Source organism: Manacus vitellinus, unplaced genomic scaffold, assembly GCF_001715985.3.
Source record: "Manacus vitellinus isolate BGI_N305 unplaced genomic scaffold, ASM171598v3 scaffold_5_pilon, whole genome shotgun sequence".
NCBI classification, from domain to species: Eukaryota; Metazoa; Chordata; class Aves; order Passeriformes; family Pipridae; genus Manacus; species Manacus vitellinus.
In genome coordinates this window covers 17814401-17825518 of record NW_021940682.1, presented here as the reverse complement: position 1 = coordinate 17825518, position 11118 = coordinate 17814401, and the positions used below count along the sequence as shown (strand labels likewise).

General features: G+C 55.5%; 1 protein-coding gene across 1 annotated transcript; it reads right to left on the bottom strand.

The window, feature by feature from the left end:
• Nucleotides 1-4214: 4214 nt before the first annotated feature.
• On the bottom strand, nucleotides 4215-10928 carry CCDC134 (coiled-coil domain containing 134). Its single transcript, XM_008931513.2, has 7 exons — nucleotides 10631-10928; nucleotides 7155-7272; nucleotides 6220-6341; nucleotides 5911-5995; nucleotides 5449-5630; nucleotides 5129-5200; nucleotides 4215-4776 (listed from the first exon to the last, which is right to left on the bottom strand). Exons 1-7 carry the CDS (start codon nucleotides 10922-10924, stop codon nucleotides 4651-4653), a joined length of 999 nt encoding a protein of 332 aa, XP_008929761.2. The 5' UTR covers nucleotides 10925-10928; the 3' UTR covers nucleotides 4215-4650.
• Nucleotides 10929-11118: the final 190 nt, after the last annotated feature.

The following is an 11118-nucleotide window of genomic DNA, read 5'->3' as shown; positions in this document are numbered from 1 at the left end:
ACTTGTGCATAACATTTAGATGGATATGAAATAGCTCTTCACCCTCCAACCGACTGCAGCTAAGACTATCCCAAATAAACCTCAACATGATAAAAAACTACTTCTCAAACTCTTGATTTGATGGTACTGCTATTTCACTATCAGACAGCACTACTGCAAGTGGGGGATAAACATAAATCGGATGAGATTTTAGTAAATTCCAGCATAAGAACCAAATTTCAACCATTGAGTTTTAAAGAATGTTGTGTTCAGTGCAGTAGATTTAATATCTTATTAAAAAAACTACTCCTGCTCTCACAAGCTAAACTACATCTTTATTACAGAGTTAACTTGGGCTAAATGCAAAAAGTCCAAAGATTAATTTTAAAGAATTAAGACTATGAGGGAATCAAAGCCACCTCTTTTAAAGGGCCCAAGAACTTTCCTAGTAACAACACACAAAAAATATAATGCAGAAGAAACAGCCAACATCCAAAATCTAAACCTTTGCCTTTTAAAACGCCTTTAGTGTCTACACTCACTGTGAGAAACCTCGGCTGCTTCTGAAGGACCAGCCATCAGTGATAAACACAGTGTCACCAGAGCACCGGCACCCTTTGTGCTGGAGAGGTCTCGGCCCCTAAAGCAGAGTGACATGTTACTGCAGAAACTATCCTGGCCCAGCCCAAGGCTAAAAAATGTCAACAAGGTATTACAAAACCAAGCCCACCAAGGGCTTCTGTTGCTTTCATTAATCCAGGGACTGAATACCTGGCAGAAAGGCAAGGGCTGGGCTTCAGCTGCCTCTTCCGGGCAGTGGCTCAGCTCTTCAGCACACAGGCTGCTCTTCCTCACACTCCTGGAGACGCTGTGCTTTGAGAAATGAAAAGTGGCGGAGATTCCAACCTCAACAGAAATAACCCCTCTGCCCTGAACCCTGACATGCTTCACACCCAAGACCAACTCAAACCTCGTGCTCCGGTGTTACCCAGCAGTGTCCTGCCAACAAGAAGGCACCCATGGGTGGTGGAGGAGTTTGTGCTGGGGTAGGAGGCAGAGCCTTCAGGCTCAGCACTGGGACCCTCTGACCACCCTTGCTATGACCCCCGTGTGTGGGACAGATCCCACAGCAGTCGGCGCATCTACCACAGAAAATCAAAATCCACACAAGACGCAGTGAGGGAGTCCCTCAGCCTGAATGGGAGAGGTACACCAACAAGACAACTTAAAAACCAAATGAAAATCTTTGCAAAATTTCAAACCCTGAGACAAATCCATGTTGGAGTACAAAAAAAAAAGCAGGATTGTCATATACCTTCCCCCCACCTTCCCCCAGGAAAATCCACCCCTGGAGCTGGGGAGGAAAGTGAAGCTCGTTTTCCTAAGTTACTCATCGCTCTGAATCACACCTCCCCGGGCACACCTCAGTTCAGAGCCATCTCTGGGTTCATCAATTCGCCTCTGTTTCTGTATGCAACCTGAGAACTCATTACATGGTGCTTAAACAACGGCAAACACTACCTTGGATGAGCACCATCAAACTTTATGACCAATAACTAAGCCCCTTGCACTTTCATAAGGTATATTCTTCTTTTATATATGACAAAGAAAAATGGAGTATAAATTTTGCCCCAAGCTACACTGCAAATCGATGTCAATTAGAAATCTAGAAGCACTGGTATTATTTTATCTCCCAGTGGCTAAACAAGGATGCTTTGGACACTCCAGCCCCCAAAGCTGAGCTCAGTTTGGGATTACAGCCCAGCAGAGCAGTGAACTGAGCCAGGACCCTGTCTCTAGCCTATAGCAGAGACCGCACAGAGAAATGACATTTTAAATAGCTTTTCAGGAGCTGCTTGGTGTCACCAAAAATACATATAAAATAGCGTCACACGCAGGCGCTTTGTTTTGCTGCACTTCGGCAGAAAACAGCGATTTTCTCACGGGTCTGAGCTGTGCCAGCGACGCGGTGAAGTTTTAAGATGACAGTGAAAAAAGGGAAATTTAAGCAGTTAGAGCTGTTTCGGTGCCGGAGGGCTTGGAGGCTCGGCCTCCCACAGCCACTAGTCGCGACACAGCTCCGGCCATCGTTTAGCACCTACTTTGAGAGAGCGAGGAAACACGAGTGGAACGTGGACTGCGCCGTTTGCCCCGCGGGTCTGCGGCAGGAGCAGAGGGACATGCCAAGTACTTTCTGCCGACCCCTTCCCGGGCCGGCCACGGGTGGGAAGACCCCCACGTCCACACTGGCTCCTTGCGGCTACCACATCTTTCTCGCCTGCCTCAGGCGTGGGTCAGCTCCACGGGAGTTTCCCAGAAGCGCTCCCCAGGCAAGGCCGGCCGTGGGCTGCCCGCGCCACGCGGGGACACACGCAGGGACAACACGCGTGGCCGCTCGATAGGCGAGCGCTGCCCGGCGGGTCGCGCCCCGCACCCCCGCCTGCCCCACCCAGGACGGGGGATTCCCGCTCGCATGGGAAGCCCGTCCCGCGTGGGAAGCGCACCCCACGCAGAGGGGCCAAGCCAGGGCGGCCACCCTGTGCTCCCACTCCGTGCTCGGGAGGGGGGGGACACCCCCCGCAGCATGATCCAAGAACCACCCCACCCACGCGTCCTGCCCCCTCGGGCGGCACCAGCAGCCCCGGGCCCGCGGGGAGACACAAGCGCTCCCCCCACCACGCATGGGGAGCCCACGGGCGCAGCCCCCACCAATCCCCCGGTCGCCGTTTCCCACGGGCGCCCACCGTCGATGTTCGCCCAGGTGAGCTCGTCGCCCAGTCGGTCAGGTGTTCTTCCATTGCTCTCGTGCGCCAGCTCGCCCGCCCTCCCATTGTGCGCGGCCCGCCGCTTCGCCGCCCCGGGCGCTCAGGCGGACGCTGCCTGCTGCTGTCGCTTTACCGGCGGTCGTGCCGCCGACCCCGCGGCCCATCTTGGGCAGCCCCCGGGCCCCGGCCCCCGGCCCCGGCGCGCGCGTCCTCCCCGCGGGATTGTTGTCAATGATGACCAGGTCGCCCGCGGCAAATCGGCGGCCGCGCGGCGCGACTGTTGGTGTGATGGCGCCGTCACGCGTGATCAGGCAGCTGCGATTAAGCATGGGCGGCCCGCTCCCCTTCATGTGAATATTCATGAAAGGTGGGCCGGTGTCGGGGCCACGCACGGCGGACACGTCGTGGGAGCGACGCCATCACCGCCCTCCTCCCTCTGCCCCCAGGGGAAACATCCGCTGGCAGGTGCCCGCACCCCGGGCTGCCCGCCAGGCTCAAAGGCGCGAAGGCCAGGTGGGAGGCGCCGCTGGGGAAAGGATGGGGTTTGTCCTTCCCTGCGCAGCTCCCGCGGACCCTCACCTCCTGGGGGGCCCAGCCTCGACGCCCTCTGGCGCGCACCCGCTCCCCCCAGGAATGGGAGCAAAAGCCACGCTTCTTTTACTTAAAAAAATAAAATAAAATAAAATAAAGTCAATTTTATTTAAAAAAAAATCAAACTCGCGCCCACTGCCACCCCCCCACTGGAGAGACTTGGCTCTGCTGTTAAAAATTCAGGACGTTTCCCCTTTCCCAAAGGCTGCGATGCTTCCAGCCCGGCACAGAGCACCCGCTTCTTGGGGATGGTCCCTCTGCAAGAGCCTCCTCTGGTGCGAGGTCATCAACGATGGTGGGAAACAGCAGGGGGGTTGTGCCGGGGCCCGGGGCCAGCCCCTCACCTCTGCTCCCCAGCTGGCTCGCTCCCTGCTTCGGCCCTGCCATGCCCACATGCCCTTATCTGGCAGTCCCTCTGCCAAAGAGGCTTTGGAGTCTAACTTAGAGAGGATGAGCGCTGCAGAGGAGGGATGGGGGCAGGATGGCAGGGGCAGGGCATGAGGTGCAGCACAGGCTCACAGCGGCTGGGGGCTGGTTCCCTAGTACCTTCAGCATCAGCAGGGCTTGCACTACAGCCACCCATTGGCTGCAAAGAGGCCAAGTACTGAAATTCCTTCAAAAAATTCACCGTGTGTTTGCCTCCCTGCGGGAACGCCCAGTGGTGGCTGCATAGGAGAACAAGATGCCATCAGGCCAGGAACAGATGCCGTTGGCCTTTTAAACTACATCTGAACAATGAAATGCATGTTCCCCGGTAAGAGAGCCACTGGGAAGAGGGGAGAGCTGATCTGGCAGAGGTAGCAGCTGTGCAGAGACCAGGTAGAGCCGGGTGGGGGGTGCCAATGAGATCACCAGTTTAACAAAACGAAAACCAAAACTGAGAGAAGCAGCATTGCTCATGAGGCTGTTTGGTGTGATGCACTCCCCAGCCCACCCATGTTGGAGAAGGCAGGTTCAGTGTAGAGTGTGCTGCGGAGTGGAGGGATTCCTGGGCTCCTCAGGCACAGCATGTCCCCCACACCCTACATCCCCACAGGCAGCAGCACCCCAACCAGCCCAGGGGATGGCCCCACTGCTTTTCCTTTAGTCTGTGCTTTAGCTGTGGGGAAGGCATACCCCACTCCAGCTGCACTGGGGCAACCCACCAGCACTGCCACCCAATCTCCACTGAACAAAAGGGAAAGGCAACAAAACAAAACCCACGGCACAAACGGAAAGGGGACCGCCAGGCACTGGCCAAAGGCTGCCGAGAGAGAGTGAGCCACTCTGCGTCCCAGTGGTGTCTCCCCCACTGCAAGGCGCAAGCCCCCGCACGCTACAGCTCCGACTGCGAGCGGGAGATGCGCGGGCCCTTGCGGATCTCCTTCCGCTTCTCCTCCTTCTTCCTCCTCTTCTCCTCGTCCCTCAGCGCCTTCTGAAAGGTGTCAGCGCTGGGGAAAAACTGTGGATTGACAGCAAGGGGTCAGGATGGGGGAGCCCCAAAGCCTCCCAGAGGCACAACCCCCTGCCAAAGCCAACGCACAAGCCTCATGGTGCCAGGGGGCTTGAGGACGGATGTGGCATGAGGCAAATAGGATCTCGACCATGGGGCAGGTGGCCACAAGAGAGAGGAGATGGTACCAGGTGCCTAAAGTCAACTGCACCCCAGCCAGTGAATTCAGTGTGTTTCAGCCATGCTTCCTCAGTGGGGTTTTGGCTATTCCCAACGAGATGCCTGTTCCATTCCCCAGCCAGCTGCCTGGAGCTGCGATGGGGAAAGCCCACAAGGTGAGCTGGCAGCATTGCTGTCTTACCTCTGAGTGGTCCGTTTTAAAGGGATTGCGGTAATCGGGCGATTTCTCGCTGATTCCCAGCTCCTGAGCCATCTGCAGAGCAAAGCGGAGACCACATCGGGCACTGGTGCCTCCCACTCACACTCTCCCCTTACTGTGACCAGGATCCCCTCCTCCCCACCAGCCCCATCTATGTTCTATGCTCTTCTCCCATCACTCAGCCCAAGGACAGCCCTCAGACATGGAGTACACTCCTCCTGCCCTCCTTTTACCCCAAAAACCTCACCCCCCCAGCCTAAGCAGCAGAGTAGGGACACGGCAGGAGGGACCAGGAGCCATACCAGCCGCAGGACCTGGGAGTGGGGTCCCTGCTCGAACACACCCGTCAGGTTGCAGAAGCCGATGCCCCAGCGGATGAGGCTGTTCCAGTTGGAGTTGTGGTCGAAATAGTGGTGCACAATCTTGGGGAAGCGCAGGACAACATCCCCGAAGAAAGCAGTATTCTCCACTACGTGGGAGTATGCTGTGGGGACAGCCACCAACCCCATCGTCACACATGCCCCATCCCACTGGCATTTATGTCCCCACCAGGAGGTGGGGAGGCTGAGTTAAAATGGGTAGGTTCCCCAGTACAAGCTAGTCAGAGGCAACAATAAGGTCCCTGACAGACAGGGTCAAGCCCAGGTCTGGTCTGGATACACAGGGGTTTTGTACCTACCCTGATGCCAGTCCCAGAAGGAATGTCTGTGATGCACCAGAGCACTCAAAAAAGGACGGGGGGGTAAAGACTGGAGAGGACCTACCATCTTTTATCTTCTCATCCTGAGGGAAAGGCCCGTCGGGAGGCACATCAGCAGCAATGAGCACAGCACGAGAGTCTTCCAGCACCTGCCAGAACCCTCAGTTACTGCCCTGTTTCGCCAGCTCTTCCCTGTACCCTCGAGGTGCTGCCCCAGCTGCCCCACTTTGAAGCCCCATAGCATCCTCCCTTCAGGTCCTAAAGCTCACCTGCCACACAATTCTTCTCTTTGACCCCATGGAGGCCCCCCAGCCCTCCCCACTTTGGCCCACCCTTCCCAGCCCCACCAAGCGCGGCCTGTGCTGTGGCTCACTTTGAAGAGTCCCTTGAGCATGATGTCAATGATTTTGTACTGCTGGTTGACGTCATTGAGCTCAATCAGATTCTTCAGCGCGTTCATCTGGTCCTTGCGCTTAACCTCAAACAGCTTCTTATCTGCAACAGTGTCAAGGGCACTGCTGGCACTCTGCCACCTCTGGCTCCCTTGCCCCTCTGCACCATCCCAGTCTCCTCAGTTCTCCTCGGCGTGCCTGAGGGCTGGGGGGCAGCATCTGAGCCAGGATGAAACAAAGATTTCCAGTGAGCCCCCTTGCCCAGACACCCCAGCAGGACCCTTAACAATGCTGAGAGCAAGTGGGGTGCTTTCTGCTTGCCAGTCCATGCTCTGGCTGAGGGGCTGGAGGAGGAACATGAACTCCCACTTTCCCCATATGTATCTCCACATAATATCTTTTCTTACTTTGCCTGTTCACCAGGGGATGCTGCTGCATGCTAAGAAGGGCTTGCATTAGCCCACCTTCTCATGGGCAATAAATGCCTGTGGCACAGAGAAGTCCAAGTGCCACAAGCCCAAAAGTCATCTCCCACCACCCCAGTTGGTGACCCCAAAGCACTGAGACCCCAGGCATGCTCTGCCACCCAGCTGGCCATGCCACTTCCAAGCGCAGACTGGGAAACATGCTCAGTGCCCGGCATGATGGAGCAGAAAGAAAAAGCAGAACACCAGGCACCACCACCATTTCTGCTCCTGCACCAAGCCAGGCACTTGGCTAGAAAACCCAGGAGCTTGGCTAAAACCCTTCTACAGAAGAGCAAAGCAGCAATTTCCCAGTGCTTCTGGATTCTCTCTTTTCCACTTCCCCGTGCCTTTTCTGTGGTCTCTGACCCTTTCCCTGCACATGAGCTCCCTCCAGCCTCAGTAGGCATGAGCGTGTATTTGAGTCACAAGGAGCAGGCTGCAGAGGATACAGATTTCCAAGCCAGAGTCCACCCTCTGTTTTTCCAGGTCTGCGAAGCTGCCTCGAGATAGCAGCAGCGCCAGCAGAAAAGGGTAGATGAAGAAAAAATCCATGTTGGCCACTGCAACCTGGAAAAAAACAGACCAACAAAACCAACAACCAGTGAGGAGACTTACGAAAAGGAAAAGTCACACAAACCACTTGAGACCAACAGCACATTGCACTTGGCATCAGGGTCCTTGCCTGCCTCTCCCTTGTCCTCATGAGGGTTTGAGGGAGACAGTCGCCAGAGCAGAGCCACGGGGTGATGCTGCAGCCAGCCTGCTCTCCCCTGTGAGGTCTCTCTCCTCCTCCTCTCTACCTGCCTCCATTGTTGGCTGGGCCCCCAGGGATCTGACTCAGCATTGACCCAGAAGAAAAATTAAGTCCTACCTATTATCCCAAAAATAACAGCTAGCTTTTTGCTGGGTTTGTGAGTTAGAGCCACCCAGCAACTGAAAAAGCAGGGCTGGATGGTGAGGATTGCCAAGGGGCTGAGCGACACGCTCAGCCATCTCCCTTCACCCCTTGGAGTGCTGTTACCTGGACCCTTTCCCTCACTATCAGCCAGGTGCCAGCTGCAGGCCCCACGCCGAAAAGCAACAGTTAGGTGACCTGGTGGTACCTTCCCCCTTGCCCCAAACAAGTCTCTCCCCAGGTGGTGGTGTCTGAGGCTCTGCAGAGATGCTGTTGGGCAGAGCTGCTCCTGACTACAAGGGTCCCTCATCCACAGCCAACATGCAGAGGAGAGGCTGGGAGAGATGGTCCTTGAGAATGAGGCTCAGCCTCCAGGCAGCAGAACTCGAGGTGGCGGCCCATCCACAGGGACAAGGTTTCCACTGACTCAAGCAGCGGCCACTGGCAATTACAGAGGCAGCAGCTCCTTCAGAGGCATTGCCCATGCCACCCCCTGTTCCTGACGTAAAGGCAGATGTGTAAAGCCACCAGAGCTGCCCTCATCCTCTAACACACTGACCTCCTGAGCCCACGCTCGCCTGCCTGGGCAAACTTCTCTCTGCAATGCCCTAATAGTGGAACAGAAACAAATCGCTTCTTGTTTTTTTCTTATTGTTTTTCTTTATCAAGACGAATACAATTTGTTCAACCCTGGGTCCATGAGAGAGGCAAAGCATGCAGCACCAGCAGCTCTCCCAGCCTTGCAAAGATCAGCAGCAGCTACCACCATACACCTCCTGCTGAGGCTGAGCCAAGCACCTTCACAACCCCAATGGGGGAAGGAGAACAGTGTAGGGCAAACATGAGAAACCCTCTGAATTATTTTGCTGTTGTGCTTTATAAAAGGCACCCCTGGAAGGGAACAGATCAGAGTAAATACAACCAACTTTACTGAGGAAGACACAGCTGGCCATGGTGTGGGCTCAACAACACACCCCATGTTTCAGACACAGTGCAGAGCCAGAACGGCAGCACAAGTCCCCCACACCAGGTCTGAGTCTGTCCCCTCTGCCCACTGTGGTGCTAGGATTAAGCCATATTCCAGCAATCCTGAATCCACAAAGCACACTGACAAGCCAAGGCTGTAAGGAAAAATTCTTCAGCCCAGGCAAACAGATACTCTGCTGAACCCACCAGCCTGGTTGGCTCCCAGAAGACTGCTTCACCCTGCCAAAAACATGACCCAAGGACCCAAGGCCTGGCTCAGCAAGGTAGTGTGGGTCTCTCCTCTGTAGAGCCCCCCACAGCAGCTTACTCCCTCCCAGGCTCTCAGGGAGGAGGAAGTGCAGCAACTCAAAAGCACTAAGTGCGACTGCCCTGGGACATGGGCTACTGTTTGCCCCTTGGATCGGACATGCGACCGTAAGGACCAGGCTAGTTATTTGCCATGGTCATGGAGAATTGGAGAGAGATGTTGGAGGCAGCCAGTGGCCTCCAGACCAGGCTGGAAGGCAAACAGCAGAAATGCTGCCCCCAACAGCTCTGCCATGCTGCCGGTGGCAGTCCCAGCATGCCTGGTAAGGGCAGGGGCTACCACATCCTCTGCTTCCAACATGGGAGCTGGGTGGCCACAGGATATTAAATGGTCGCTCTAAGGGGGAAGAAGTTCAGCTGCAAGAAACTCTGTTCAAGGCAGCAGCAGAGCAAAGTGAAGCTCTCGGCCAAAGCAGTTGCCAAGGTAGAAGGTCCACCAGCCTGCCTGGGTGCTTCCAAGTCTCAGAACAGTGATGGGCTTTTCCAGAGATATGATCTACAGATGCTGCAGTATATATGGTCAGTGTTTTCAATGAAAATGTTTTCAATTACTTTACAAATCCTCCTGCACCAGCCCTAACGACTGTGCCACGGGACAAGGTTGGAAGCAGAGAACTGGAGAACCACGCCATACCAGAAGCCCATCACCTTTTGGTCTGACCCCTTTCCTGCTGGCACTCATTCTCACATCGAAGCTAATTACTGCCATTGTCCATCAAGGCTGAGACACCCCAGCAAAAATGAAGCAGGACCCAGGTTGTTTCCCTCTCCCACAGGGAATGTGAGGCTGCTGATGCCATGTGGGACCATCTCAAATTTATTTCCCTTCACTGCCCTGCCCATTTCATCACATTTTAACAGCAGAGGACATTCCCTCCTCTCCAGGCCAGACTGTGTAAGTGCAGAGATGCCAAAGCTCCTTGCAGATGTTCCTCCACACTTTCCCCACGAACTCTCTGTCTTCACACCTGCTGAGGGATGAGATGGAAACACCACAGAGCTGCTCCTCCCTACTCCTTGCTGAACTGATTCCTGCCAAAGACAGCTCTGCCTCATGTTCCCAGAGCAGTCCAGGGAGCCAAGGCCTGGCCTGATGCTACAGATGGGAAGGAGTTTCCACCAATATTCCCTCACAGCCCTGGCCAGCTGTCTGTTTCAGCAGAAAGCCCACCAGTCTGTCTTGCTGTCTCCCATCCTCTTAATTTAGATGTGTTTTTCCAAAGACATGACAACAGATGCCGTGTTATAGATGGTTAGTACTTTCCATTAAAATGTTTTTAATTACTTTATAAATTTTCCTGCAAGAGCCCTGTCTGAACCAAGCATCCCTGAGATTCATTCACTTAATGAGCTTGCAAGGCAGAGCCACGCTGCCACGCTTTGGTTCTCAAGAGGGACTTTTGCATTACCTCCCATCTCTCCTCTGCAGGGCACTGAATTGCAGGGGGGAAAGCATCATCAGCCTGCCCGTGCCAGGAGCACACTGTGGCAAAACAAGAAATGAAAATTCCCCGCCCCATGAATCCATTCCCGAGCCGCTTCTCCAACAACCATATGAGGATTAATCTCTTGTCACAACTGAACGAAAAGCTTTGGAAGTGAAACACTGATGCTCAGACTTCTGCTCGGACAGTTCCCCACGGGGCTTACAGGACCAGCTGCTTCAGTTGAAACACCGGCCATTTACACCTGCTTGTCTCCAAAGTCCCCCAGCCGCCAAGCCCAGAGCTCACTCACCACACAGTTTGTCATCCCCGGCAGAAGCCAGCGAGGTGCTGTGATTTCCATCAGGAACGGGTCCATCCCAGCCCACCCCTTGCCTCCCGTCCTGCCGGAGGGGGTCAGCAGCACCCCGAGGGTCTCGGGCGGCCGCGGGCACAGGGAGATGGAGATTCTCCCGCAAGCATCGCTGAAACTAACTGCAGTCACACAGGGACAGTGGAGTGGAAACGGGATTAGCCGACAGTACCCCGGCCGCGCTGCGGGTAACCCAGCCGGAGCCGTGTCAAGTGGACGCAGCAGGCGGCACATGAGGGATGCGAACCCTCGGGGCAGGACGGCAGCTCCCCGGGTTGCGGAGGTCCGCTCCCCCCCGCCGCTCCAGCGCGGGGCCAGGGCGGCGATGGCAGGCAGAGCCCGTCGGGCACAGCCCTTTAACCCAGGGTCCAGCGAAGTGCCTCGGGGCCGCACTGCCCGCGCCGCTCCACGGCCACCCCGGCCGCCCA

Coding starts and splice junctions, on each gene's coding strand:
- CCDC134 (XM_008931513.2), bottom strand. CDS start 10,924: ATGTGCCGCCTGCTGCGTCCACTTGACACGGCTCCGGCTGGGTTACCC. Junction 7,273..10,630: donor CGGGGATGACAAACTGTGTG/GTGAGTGAGCTC, acceptor GTTTTTTTCCAG/GTTGCAGTGGCCAACATGGA. Junction 6,342..7,154: donor GGACTCTGGCTTGGAAATCT/GTATCCTCTGCA, acceptor ACACTGTTGCAG/ATAAGAAGCTGTTTGAGGTT.